The sequence below is a fragment of the Electrona antarctica genome, assembly GCF_951216825.1.
Source record: "Electrona antarctica genome assembly, chromosome: 18".
NCBI lineage: Eukaryota > Metazoa > Chordata > Actinopteri > Myctophiformes > Myctophidae > Electrona > Electrona antarctica.
The window spans coordinates 20,871,597-20,885,825 of NC_136799.1; the positions used below are offsets into that span (position 1 = coordinate 20,871,597).

The 14,229-nt window shown below is 45.9% G+C and overlaps 1 protein-coding gene across 10 annotated transcripts in view; it reads right to left on the minus strand.

Annotated features, from left to right (window-relative positions):
- Positions 1-14,229, minus strand: part of map4k5 (mitogen-activated protein kinase kinase kinase kinase 5) — a 64,096-nt gene that overhangs the window by 23,567 nt on the left and 26,300 nt on the right. For 2 of the 10 annotated variants that reach the window (XM_079527674.1, XM_079527672.1), the window contains exons 13-19: positions 13,967-14,083; positions 11,654-11,732; positions 10,842-10,913; positions 9,668-9,726; positions 9,429-9,496; positions 8,628-8,666; positions 7,452-7,496 (exon numbers count right to left, since the gene is read on the minus strand). In XM_079527674.1, the coding sequence (XP_079383800.1) occupies positions 7,452-7,496; positions 8,628-8,666; positions 9,429-9,496; positions 9,668-9,726; positions 10,842-10,913; positions 11,654-11,732; positions 13,967-14,083 (479 nt within the window). The remainder of the gene's footprint in view (positions 1-7,451; positions 7,497-8,627; positions 8,667-9,428; positions 9,497-9,667; positions 9,727-10,841; positions 10,914-11,653; positions 11,733-13,966; positions 14,084-14,229) is intronic. The other 8 variants (XM_079527676.1, XM_079527675.1, XM_079527677.1 and 5 more) reach the window with 5 other exon arrangements.

A 14,229-nucleotide genomic window follows, 5' to 3' on the forward strand; every position in this document is an offset into this window, starting at 1 on the left:
ACATTTGAATGCAAAAACTAGGAACAGACTGATATTAGCTTTGCTACCGAACCGATATCCAATAACTTAGCAATACAAATTCGAATATAGCACCGATATTTCTTTATTTTTTTATATTTCTTTGCAGAATAACCATAATATATATATATATATATTATACGGTTAGAATGTAGTGTAAACTTTTAAACAAAAATAAAGTGAGCAGATCCACACCACATTGGAAACTTAACCTTGACATGCTTGATTTTCACATTCAAAAGCTTTAGTTGTATTATATAGAAATTTCACGAAATACCTTTCGTTTATGGGTAGGTTTCCTTCAAAACCTAGCTGCAGAACATTATTTTATGTACTCCCAGGACAGAAAATTCTAGAATTTTCGCTGTCCTGGGCTCTAAGGGTGACGTAGGAAGCCACGCCTATCCCGTATAGATACCTGCGTGGCTACGTCAGCCCTCATTCAACTTTTCTTCTGCTAAGCTGCGAGAACGAACTTTAACATTCCAGTGTGTGCAGGGTAATATATCTCGCAAACTCGGCCGAGAGATTAATTCTTTAGGACCGTGAGATCTCTGGCACACTCTCGAAGCAAACAGAAGGATACTTCTCGAGAAAAAAAGCCGAACTTCGACACAAGTGAGTTCTAGGCAACTTGTTGCTACGCTAGCTTGTCGAAAAAACAGCTCGCGCCTCTTTTTCTCTCTCGCTAAAGCTAGCGTTTGTTAGCTTAAAGCTATCCATAGTTAGCTTAGCGCTACTAGGCAGATACGCCTGTGGTCTACTATTACACGCCACGAGGAAGATAAACCTGTGGCTGTTAAGCACTCGGACTCCTCTCTCTACAAGCAACCATGTCGCTGACGAGGGAGACCCAGCCCGGGGAAAGACGCCATCGAGGACAGCCGGTGCCCGCCGACTGTCAAGAAGGCCCCAAACAAAAGACGTGCTCCACCTGGGGATGCGGGAACACGATGTCGGGCAAAGACGGGCATGACGAGTGCATGTACTGTCTCGGCCTCACCCACACCCGTGAGTCCATGGAGGAAATCGGTCCCGTTTGCCTCCATTGTGAGAAAATGGACGACGACGTCCTAAACAACAGGCTCGGACGTGTCCAAAGGTATTATGACAACTTTGCCGCCCACGGACTCCGAGAGAGGAGCCCCACTCCTCCCCCGCGACGAGCTCGCATACAAGTCCCGCCAAAGGGGCTTTGGCCCCGCGTCACCACCGGAGAGGGACAACGAGCTACCCCGAGACAGAGGCTAGACTACTCGGGCAACAGAGCCCCAACCGGAGCCTCTTCTTCAAGAGCAGCACCTGCCGGCGCTAGCCGAGACAGGTACGCTACTTCAGCCTCTGCAACCAGGGCTCACGAGGCCACTGATTACGAGGCTCATGGCGCGAGGCCAAGGGATACCTTCGCACCGCGCCGCTCTTCCCCAGCTCCACGTGCTCGACAACACGTCGTGCAGGCCACCATTGAGTGCCCGCCCAGACATACAGCTAGACGCAGACAGCCTGCCGTTGCACCCAGCTATATGGTGGACCGCCTGGACCCTTCCCCAGACCGCGCAATGTCTCCCGGTGGGGAGCATTGGACTACCAGGGAGGAAGGGGAGCTTCGTGATGACGAGCTCCCTTCCTTCCAGGAGCAACTCCAGGACTACCACGTCCTGGACGAGGCCTACGCGGACGAGCGAGATGGCCATGATGACCTCTCCCCCGGGGACTACGTCAGCACCACTCGTCGCCCCTTCGACGACCTGGATGCCATGGACATACAGGAGCACCAGCAAGCCAGGGCTCCTGTCCCCCCGCCTCCTGTACCCCCCATGGATGACTCCAATATTTACGAGATATACAGGAAGGCTAGTGCACGTTGTAACCACACATGGCCTAAGTCAACTGTCAAGGTACTACCATGGGAAGGCAGGACTGATGAGTCCGCCCCCCCCCCTGCACCTAGAAGACAGAAGCTCCCTATGGCACAGGGCTTCGAGGAGGCCATGATGCACGCCTGGGACGAACCCCTCCTGAAGGTGGATTTTCCCAAGGCCAGCGCCAAGGGGCCCAACGACATACCAGATAAACAAACCCTCGCCATAGACTTCATGCCAGCTATGGACAAGGCTATAGCGGCCTACCTGGCCAACCCTGCAGCTCCTAGAGTGGATCACCACGTAAAGGAACCGCAGCTCCTGTCCAGCAGCGTGAGGGAAGCCTCAAAACTGAACAAGTGGCAGTATGCACACATGTCATTCGTGGCGAAGGCCCTCAATGCAGGAGCACTTCTCCAGGGTTCCATGAAGAGCCTCCTCATTGAGATGGGACAGAAGTCCATTAAAGTCCAGCTAGCGGAACTGCCAGAAGACCTGGCCGAGTTACGCCGCCTGAATCACGAGATGGCCACCCTCCAGAGGGACTCCACTCTCCACAACGCCAAGGCAATGGCATGTTCCATCCTCCAGGAGAGATGGCGTTGGGTCGATCAGACCAGCGCCATCTCCCTGGAGACAAAGAAAGAGTTTGTGGCTGGAAATATCCACCCAGACAGTATGTTTAAGGACGCTCTGGCCAAGATGTCAGAGACCATCCAACAGCTCGAGTCCTCCACCAAGACGATGAAGGCGCTCGAACCGCTGGCCAACCAGGCCGCCCCGGTAGGCCGCCCCAAGGCTAAGAAGGCACCCTGGAAGGCCAAGACCGATGACAAACCCAGGTCCCAGGACCGGAGCGGAGATAGACAGCGACAGCCTGCAGGCCGAGGCAGAGCAGACCGCCGCACCTCTCCGCCGCCCTACAAGGCCAGGAGCGCTCCCAGAGGCCGAGGCCAGGGGAAGCGCAAATGACCTGCCCGGGCCGGGTCATCTTCCCCACCACACTCAGAGTTCAAGGCCAGAGGTGGGGATCACAGATCTCACCTCAGAGCCTGCGCTGAAGCGCTTAAGGGGGCCTGTACACAGTGCTGTGAGCACCGTTGTACAGACCCCGAAAATTGTTATGTGCAATTCACATGTGTATGTTTTTCCACGTTGTTCAATAAAGAAAACAAAAAAACAAAAAACACAAAAAACAATAAAACCAACTCTGAAGGGCATAGGCCCAGTGGGAAAGATAACCCACACTGTGACAGCTTTAGCTGTCACAGGCCAAAAACTCCACGCCAATTTTTTCCAAACTCAATACCGAAAAAATTCACTAGAGGGAGACATTTCACACAAAGTAAGTCTTCCCCTAGGCAGGCCATGCACCACGCTGACAAGCACAGGGAACCCTTTGTCACGTCATCTGTCACAATGGCGGATATCCGGGGCTTCCCCGTGGATAATCCGTACAATTCAGACAGGATACAGGCTACAGTTCGCCTCGAAACCGCCCACTTCCAGGAAAATTATTTTCTCAGAAGCGAGCGGGCAAAAGGCCGCCATTCTGCAAGAGGAAATCAATTCATTAATGCAGAAAGGCGCCATCACAGAGGTGGCCCTCGACCAATCAATGAACGGTTTTTACTCCCGCTATTTCTTGGTAAAGAAAAAGGGGGGCGGACTCCGTCCCATTCTAGACCTGAGGGCATTGAATCGTCACTTAAAAAAGCTGCGATTCAAAATGCTTACTCCACCAGTCCTCCTACGCCTAATTCGCGAAGGGGACTGGTTTACGTCAATAGACCTGCAAGACGCATATTTCCACATTCCGATTTACCCGCCGCACAGAAAATTTCTGCGCTTCGGGTTCAGAGGAAAAGTGTACGAGTACACAGTCCTTCCCTTCGGAATGTCACTGAGTCCCAGAGTCTTCATAAAGTGCACCGCGGCAGCTATCGCTCCGCTCCGACAGCAAGGGATCCGTCTCGCTACATACGTAGACGACTGGATCCTACTTGCAGACTCTCCACGAGAAGCACTGTCGCACACACATCGTGTGCTCAGCCACCTCGACTCGCTTGGGTTTATAATAAACCACGAGAAGAGCATGCTTATGCCAACACAGTCAATAGACTTTATAGGCATAACACTGAACTCAATCTCTTACACGGCCCGCCTGAGCCAAGAGAGAATAGACGCAACACTGCAGTGCGTGGCGTCATTCAAAAGGGGACGCTCGATTCCTTTTCATGCATGCCTCCGGATGGCGGGGTTAATGGCCTCTGCGGTCTATTTAATCCGCCTAGCAAGGCTACATATGAGACCTTTCCAACGATGGATAGGCTCTCTACATGTACCAATGCACCGTCGGCACCAGAAGGTAACAGTAACATCACAATGCATACTAGCCCTTCAATGGTGGTCAGACAGGAAAACCCTCTCAGAGGGCGTCCCCATGGGAAAGCCTCTGATCAGGAAAGTCATCACTACAGACGCCAGCATGACAGGCTGGGGAGCCACGATGGAAGGACTCACAGCCAGAGGTTTATGGTTGGGGCCACTACGTGCCCTTCACATAAATTACTTAGAGCTCATGGCAGTCTTCCTCGCCCTGAAACACTTCGAGCAGCGCATCCTGGGTTGCCATGTCCTAGTCAGGACAGACAACACCACGGCCATGTGCTACATCAACAGACAAGGTGGACTCAGGTCCCCTCGTCTTCATCAACTGGCTCAGAAACTGATCCTGTGGTGCAACACACGCGTCCTCTCAATAGTAGCGTGTCACGTCCCAGGTCTTCTGAACACAGGGGCAGACCTGCTGTCCAGAGGACCTCTCCGCTACTCAGACTGGTCACTACACCCTCATGCAGTGGCCCAGGTCTGGAGCAGGTTTGGGAAATCCAAGGTGGATCTCTTTGCCACAGAGGAGAACACGAAGTGTCCCCTCTTCTTCGCAATCAGGGGACCATCAACGTTGGGGCTAGACGCTCTGTCACACCAATGGCCCAAAACCCTTCTCTACGCCTTTCCCCCGCTATCCCTCATCAGCCCCACTCTGGACAGAGTGAGGACTCAGGGTCTGAAGGTGCTCCTAATAGCCCCGTCGTGGGGGGTCTGGAGGTCGGAAATAACCCCTCTCCTCTACGACCAGCCGTGGAGAATTCCCCTTCGAGCGGATCTCCTCTCTCAAGCGAGGGGGGAGATTTTCCACCCTCACCCCCAGGACCTAGACCTATGGGTCTGGCCCGTCAAAGGGTGATGTTGACTGCCGTGGGTCTACCTCCGAACGTAATCGAAACGATTCAGAAAGGCAGAGCCCAGTCAACAAGGGACCGTTACGACACAGCCTGGCGCGTCTTCGAGCATTGGTGCTCACGAAGACCAGACCAAACAGTCCCCTACCAGGCCTCAGTGATCGACGTCCTGTCATTCCTGCAGGAGCTCCTAGACAACGGTCTAGGCCTCTCCTCAGTCAAGGTCCATTTGGCGGCAATCTCTGCCTGCCACCCAGGCTTTGATAACCAGACGGTGTGGAAGCACCCGCTGGTAAAACAATTCATGAAGGGTGTACGCAGGGAACATAGGACATGCAGATCCCTCGTTCCCTCGTGGGATTTGTCCCTGGTTCTAAAGGCGCTGGCTACAGCACCCTTTGAACCACTACAAACCGTGAGCCTCAAGCTCCTAACCCTGAAGGTGGCTCTCCTGATCGCACTCACGACAGCAAAAAGGGTCAGCGACCTACATGCGCTCTCGATCTCTCCAGACTGCATGAGGTTCGATGAGGGGTCGACCAAGGTCACCCTAAAGGCAAACCCCGCCTTCATTCCCAAAAATGCTCTCTCAGTGTGTGTGCCAGTGAACCTACAGGCTTTCCATCCCCCGCCGTTCTCCTCTGACGAAGACAGCAGGCTTAATTGCCTCTGCCCAGTCAGAGCTTTACGCATATACGCGGATAGACTGGCTCCCTTCAGACAAGGAAGCCAACTCTTTGTGTCCTGGGGTGCCAGGACCAAAGGAAAGCCCGTCACGAAGGTCACTATCTCTAACTGGATAGTGGAAGCCATCCGTCTGGCCTACACTAGCCAAGGCGTGGATTCCCCTCAAGCCCTGAGGGCCCACTCCACAAGAGGTGTGGCAGCTTCCTGGGCACTCTACAAGGGTGTCTCCATTCAGGAAGTCTGCACAGCAGCAAGCTGGTCTACACCCTCGACTTTCGCCACATACTATAACCTAGATGTGGCAGCGCCTTCGCTAGCGCACGCGGTCTTGGGGGCCGCTGCTCAGTAAGGCATCAGGGCAGCATAGCGCTGCCTCCTGCTCTCCACAAGGACTAGGTTCTGGACCCAAAAGGGTCCGAGCCCCTCCCAAAAGGTTTACCTGGGACCCACTGGAAGTTCAGGTCACGGGAGTTCATAAAGTCCCATAAACGAAAGGTATTTCGTGAAATTTCTATATAATACAACGTTAAAGGTTACTTTAGTAACCACGGTTGTATATATAAATTGAACGAAATACCTTTCGTGGAACGCCCTTCTGTTCTCTAAAGCAGAAGAAAAGTTCCGAATGAGGGCTGACGTAGCCACGCAGGTATCTATACGGGATAGGCGTGGCTTCCTACGTCACCCTTAGAGCCCAGGACAGCGAAAATTCTAGAATTTTCTGTCCTGGGAGTACATAAAATAATGTTCTGCAGCTAGGTTTTGAAGGAAACCTACCCATAAACGAAAGGTATTTCGTTCAATTTATATATACAACCGTGGTTACTAAAGTAACCTTTAACGTTCCTTATTGTAAGTTAATCATTTAATAATGATTATTATTTGGTCTTCCTTCCCCTTTTATTTGTCATAGCAAGAGCCAGCAATGACAATAGCCTCCCTGTTATGTTCCAATCTACAGTTAGCATTTATCTTCCTTTTGAAAGTACAGTAGCTGAAGAAATTAATGTTGTAAATGTACAACAACAACTGAAAACAACAAGCAGAACTGCCCTGGCAGGTAGTTTCCTACCACAAACTAATCTACAAGTTATGAATCCGTGTTTACATACCAGTGCACGTGCTCATGGACATAGAGAGCTGTGAGTGGTGTTCTAAACCAGGGGTTCCCAAACTTTTCAGGTCAAGACCAAAAAGAGAGATTAGATGTTTGCCTGGGACCCAAACTAGTGAAAATAGCAGATCTACAAGTGCACAACACGTTGCTTCGCAAGCTTGTAGATCAGCTATGTTCACTACTTCTTAATTATTTTTATTTATGGAATTTCTTAGATTTGTTTGTTTTAAAATGTATACAATTCTTCTATGTTTTCATTTTATTTCTTAAAATCTTTTTAAATCAAACTACTATATATATATATATATATATATATATATATAAATATTATTATTTTCCTAAATGTAGGAGAATATTTTTTTACTCAAGTCAGGATGCACAAATTGGTTCCTACCCACTGTTTGGGAAAAAGTGTTCCAAACTATTGATAAGCCAAATAGCAAAAACAAATCAACCGGTATCGGTCAAATTCGGTAAAAATAGGCCAATATCGGGCAGGGCTAAAGGACAAACAGCACTTACAGCTCCACATCCTCAAAGGCATTTTCCAGATGTGTGATGTGTCCCCTGGAGAGAAGAATACATATTTGAGAAGGAGGAGAATGAAGTGGAAACAAAGAACAAAAGAGTAGAATCCTGAGAGTATAAGTCTGAGTGTGTACACATGAGTAACCAAATGATTCCGATCCACTTGGAAACATTTGTACATTCTCAGAGTTACATTAACAACCAGGATTTTACTGTAAAGGGTCCCAAGGGAGGGAAGGTGGGTAGGTGTGAAGGACCCCTTTCCTCAGAGAGAAAAGGAGTATGAGGTACAGGGGTCAATGATGTACACTGTAGAGGTTCAAACCAGCAGTGGAGCTGAAGGGGTTAATCAACTTCTTTATGAGCTGAGAAAGAAATAGTCGTAATAGTCTATTTAATACACTAATTGAAGTAAGTAACCTTGGGAACCCAACAGTTCCTTAGCCATGAGGCTCATAGGTCAGGAGCCTATCTTCCGTTTCTGTAGCGTGAGGTGGCTTGATGTACAAGTACATCCCACGACCACGACGTACAAGTACACCCCCTGGACATGACAGAAATATGTCTGACCTCTCAATCTCAGGGCGGACACTAAACACAAGGCCACTGAGCTGCCTGGTACCAATTGAAGCACAAACTATTAGGCAATACAAAAAAACAGGCTTTAAGCATAGCAGGCCTCACTTGAATGCCCAGTTCATAGGATGGAGTCCGATACATCCACAGAACCGTGAAACCCTATTTCACTGAGGTCGATACTATAGCAGCCATGTATCACTTCAATGTCTGACACACATTATTGTTTCATTTACTTTTGCTTATTGCGTTATTGCTACACACCATTTTGAGGTGCCATAGTAATAAACAATATTACAACACAATCACATTATTCAGGGTTAAAAAAAAACACAGCCTCATGCACAGGCCGGTCTATGTCACACCACAAATGGTGAATGGGAGGGTGCCACAGTGGAGGAGTAGGGTTATGTTCATGGGCACTGCCAGCAGCACACTTCACTGCAAAATAGGATACAGAAACAGCCTGCTGCCCCCCCCCCCCCCCCCCCCCCCCCTCCCAAACACACACACACACAGCAACAGTGAGTTGGTGGCAGTGAAGTGGATGGCAGTGAAGTGGATGGCAGAATCGCAAGACAGTGTTAGTGTTACCGTTGGAACAACTCGTCCTCAACACTTTTGAGAAGGCTCCTTGGAATGGAGAAGACAGTGACAAAGAGAGAGAAAGATTGGCAGAAAGAAAGTAAGTGGACAGAGAAAAAGAGAGAGAGAAGGAAAAAAAAGAAACAAAACAGGCAAACAGTCAAAGCACACGGACAAGTGAGGAAGACTTTCTAGGCTCAAAGTGACATTCCAAACAGCAGATGGGACATGTGAGGTCATGATGGGACATGTGAGGTCATGCTGTGAGACAGGCAGCAGCGGTGTAGAGCGACACAAACATTATACATAGTGAGTGGTAGTAGGAGCATCCAAAACACAGTAGCTATGTGTGTGAGCAATGGATATTAATTAGGAATGTGATTAGCAGAGCAAACATGTAAGCAAAAATACAGGACAGTAATATGCTATAAGATTTGATTGGTGTTCTACATTCGACCATGAAATCCTGAATGATGACACCTCTGACAAAAGTAAACAAGCAGAAGTTGAAAACAATATTTTACACACACACACACACACACACACACACACACACACACACACACACACACACACACACACACACACACACACACACACACACACACACACACACACACACACACACACACACACACACACACACACACACACACAGCAAGACATTTTATTTATAATATATCAATGTAAGAAATGTAATTTATAAATTACATTCATAATATATTTTGTAGAGGGCGGCTGAATCTATGGAAGCACAGTAATCGACATTAAGGAGGTGTGATTCCCATGACAAACGTTTCCATGGCTTACTTGGATGTTATTCCTCCCTCAGCAAAGGGGCTCCAGGGGGAAGAAAAGTCATTCTCTTTGCTCACATCCTGCAGAGAACCACAAACACCCACAAGAGCATGATGTCTACCAGCCTAATAGCCATAAGAAATCAAGGGATAAACTGATGAAAATAAGGACATTTTGAGACAGGGATGTAGAGATTTAAACAGAGGGACATTTTTAAACACAAATCGTAGTGAATTAAAGGACATTATCACCATTTCAGAGTGTGCCTCGGTTTCTTTCCGAAGTGGAGGTTCAAACTGGATCTTGTCAACTGTGGACGACAACAACTGTGTTCAGATTAACAGTTTTCAATTGACTGCTTTGGCACTAGAGGGCATCAGCACCCCACTTCAACAAACACCCAAGCCATAGTTCCCTGATACACTAGTAACATTAAAAGTGTACCCAACACTTAGTTCACATTTACAGGTGACTGTTTTGGTTATTTTAACATAAAAAGAAAAAACATGAATGTGGTTACTTAATGAGAATGACTTACACATTAGTAATCATTATAAAGTAATTGCCTAGGCAACAGAGGTTTTACTGTCATAACATTTCCTTTTGAATAGTTGGACTGTAGCTTGAGGATGTCTACAGTCAAAGACAAACAGATCACAGTGACAGTAACCAGAGCCAGTCTGAGTGAGATGAAATACACAATGGGATACAGAGTATAAGTTTAAGAAATGGGATCAACTACTGTCAAACAATTGATCCAATGGAGATGGCTGGTTCACTGTCCATTGTAAACATGACATGCTCCTGCTGAATGAACAGGGCATAGAAAAGCAGCGGACCTGCCAGTGCAAAAGTTCTCATTTAATCAGCTTTTCGCTCCGTTTCATTAAGAAGGGAACATGGTGCTTAGGAATTACAACACACTGAATTATTTCACAAGCAAGCTTGTTGTTGCTTGAGGTATGCTGAAAATGTGGAAGTGCACCAATGACTTGACCAACTGATTAAAGCATTGCGTGAGTCACAATCGGACTCTCTGAAGCTGATAGTGTATACAAGTAAGACCTTTCCATAAAGGGAAGCTGAGACAGTCTCAATTTCACTTACTGTACATCAAGTATGACAGCGTCACATGTTGCTCACAATCTCGACGTTGGATTAGTCAAGTAAAACCTTATTCAACTTCAGCCTGCAGGAAACCACGCATTGTAACAGTCTAAGTCTAATTTAGCCAACAGCTGGAGTAGGTAACTTCCCCATGCACTAACTTTAGTAACATCAAGGTAGTGTATTATAAAACAAAATCTGTTATCCACAAACATGTTACCCTACTGTATTTATAAGGGGTTCTCTGTGTGAGTTTGAAGTTACACACACACACACACACACACGCACGCACAATGTCTTTACTACACTGTCACTGACCTGGGTCAACCCTGCATCCCTCAGTGAAGCTAGGGGTTGAGCATGGTCTTCCTGGGTCTGTCCCATTGTTGGCTTTGTACAAGGGGGTTAAAGTCACACATGATAATGACATACAGAGTAAGAAAAACACTAGCCCAATTCCAAACTATTATACACATTCCACTGACACACACAATGAAGGGTCTACCTACAGTACCACAAGTTACCAACAGGCACAGACCACGACACAACACAACACAGAACTACCTCTAGAACTACTGAGCACAGCACAGTCAAACACAAAAGAACCAAAATCAATGTATGATCTACTATTCAAATGAATGTATTGAACATTCTTAACGTAAGACAATTTTACAAGAACAAGAAGCTGCAACAACTAACTGCTGCTTAAACATAACTCCACCCATCCACATATACAGTACATAACAATTAGACCGCTTGTGTGTCTTCTGCAAAGACCCAAAATGGTGACATAATGTGTTGCACGCTGGCACCACTATAGAGCCACTTTCTCTTCAGTGAATCCCTGGGGGCTATTTTTAATACAGGCTACCTCACACACTGGAGCAGTGCCAAGCCAGCACTGGCGGATTATCAGGATGACCCACAGACAAGCCATCCGACTTCTCTGTGAAAACCAATCTTTCAACTGATTTACACGGCGACCAACGAGGCGGCAACCTGGTGTTTGGCATACATCTTATAGGGCCAGGCAGGCCTGAGTGGGCAGGACATCATTGATGTTGGAGGCAGCGAGTTGTTTTTTTTGCATGTTGATTGCGAAAGCGGAAGATTTGAGTTTATTCACTTACAGTTTATCTCTGAGCGAGTCCGCTCGGCCCTGGCATTCTTGTTGGTGGATCGGATGGTGTGTCTGACAGCAGAAAGAGGCTGGAGAAGAGAAATTCAAAGATATTTTTTCATATAATCTATCAAGATCCAGCTAATTTTATATAAATACTACCTACCAGGTCAATAGCAGTTTTTGAGGGTTTTGGCTGTTGAGCCCTGTAATTAAACCACTAAGCCCTTTAACAAGCTACGACTCATAAGATCCTCGTTTTATTCAGAAATAAGTTAGCACTAAAATGTATTACCGTAGTAAAGGCAAGATATTCTGGCATACAGAATTCCCACACATTTACCAATGAATTTCCAAACGTTTCCAAACCTTTTCCAGAATATTTAACCCAGTTTCCAGATCTATATAACAATCATTCAGTGCAATAATGAGTCTCTTACTCTATGTGCAATGCCTAAATAAAGCAGAGAATATAGAATGGTATGATTCAATTCCAAATTCCGTGCCAAATGTTTTGCTACCACCTATCCTAGGGCATAGGCTGCAGCACATTGTGAGCTTGTAGATCTGTTATTTTTGTCACGTACTGGTATACATTAGGCTGCAATCACGCGGTCTGTTCGGTGAAAAACGACTTCTGTTACATATTTTGTGTAATGTTATACATATTTTGGAAAAAGGTTTTTTTTATCAATAGCTAAAAACAATGCATATCCAAATATTTTCCCCAGGACCTTTGATGAATTCCAGGACCCTTGATAAATTCCAAACCTTTTCCAGGACTAGAAAGTTTTTTTTCCTCATTTCTAAATATTTGCAGGAATTGCATGACCGTGGGCATACTGAAGATTTCTATGGGAGAGATAATCATGAAAAGGAATGTGTTCCATCTCCTAAGGTTTCAAGTCTTAACCTTGGTCCTTTGCTAAATTACAGGCATCTCAGTCCTTAAATCATCGGTGCATTTCAGTGCAAGAGAGATTAAAGGATTATACATTTGGAATCATGCATAACAGGGCATCACTTGATATTACAAGTGCAGACTGGGTCAAAGTCTATGCTCAGATATTTTGTTAATCACAGATTTTGTAACTGTTGAATCCTGTTATTAAAGATTTCAATTAATTGTTTCAGAGACCCTCCTTTTATCAGAATAAGGACAGCTCTCAAGAGGATCTAGAATTCTAGATTCATGTGAATTTCTAAAAGGTGAGGTATTTGGGTGCTGAAAATGCTAACAAATATTATATAATTATACACGTATATGACTCCAATTATATGAATTATAACCCATCAGAGCAATAATGGAGGATTAGACTTGATATAAAGATATTGCACTCTTAATAAGTGCATATAAGGGTAGAGCACCTTTTCCACATTCAGTAAAGGTACTCTAACCTGCATTCCTTAGTGTCATTTGGCACAGTTATTACACATCTGCCTCAGTGCAAAATCCGCAAGGAGCAAGAAACCCTGAAGGAACTAAAATAAATATGGTAACCCAGAGCTAGTTCTAAAAAACATGGATGCACACTTGTCTTGCACAGTCACATTATTATGCACTGCTGATGCTGTGTGTATAAAAGAACAAGCTCCACTGCCAGCAGTAAATAGCCTTGAGGTTTTTCCTTTTTCATTCATTCATCATGGCCAAGACAGTGCGACTGCTTGTCTTGTATCATGGGGGTAGAACAGCAACAATGGTCTTTTAAAAGGCGCTGGTACCACCTCTTTGACTGCCCCATAGATGTGATGCTGATGCCAGTTGGAATAATAATGCACAGAGAGAAAATCAAGACAAGCAGGAAGAGAAGTAGGGGGAGCAAATACTTGCAGAAGAACATGAGAACACACTGGGGCAAGACACTGAACCCAGCTCAATTTTCTTTTTTTTTATTGACAAGCTGCTGCAAAATGGCTCCTATGCAAGAAATTGCATTTAACACTTAGTACAGAACGTTTCAAAGTGTATGATCTGTCATATGACGGACGTATTGCTCATTTTTGTTGGTAGTCCAGATTTCTGGACTTTGCTAAGCAGGCTTTAGTGACGTTCACATGATAACCAAGTAAGCAGTGCAACACTTTCCGTTTAATATTTGATAGAAACTAGAAACTCAAATTTTGCACTTTGTGGCTTTGTTAAGGAAAATGCACAGAAAAGGGTGATTATCCACTGAAGTAAAGTATAACGTTTGTGATTAATTTGACACACAGCCCTGTCTTGGTAGCCCACAGCAGTTAATACTATAAACGTCATTTCAATTAAACAAGTCCTCCTTAAACGTCAGAACAGGTACACTTTCCTATGTGTCAACATTACCTCCAGGTCATCATCATCCACCTCACTGAAGTGTTGGTGGTTGTCTGGGTTGTTCATCTTGTCCAGGAGGTCGACAGCTAGTCTCCTGGTCAGCCCTGTCTGACCTACAAACACATGCTGGAAGACATAAAAGGTTAAAATTTATCCTAACTTATGTAAAACAGCGATAAATATAGCACAGTGAAAGTAATACAAAAAACTATTTATTTTTGTTGCTGAACATGTATATATATATATATATAAAATGATTCACTTGATGTATG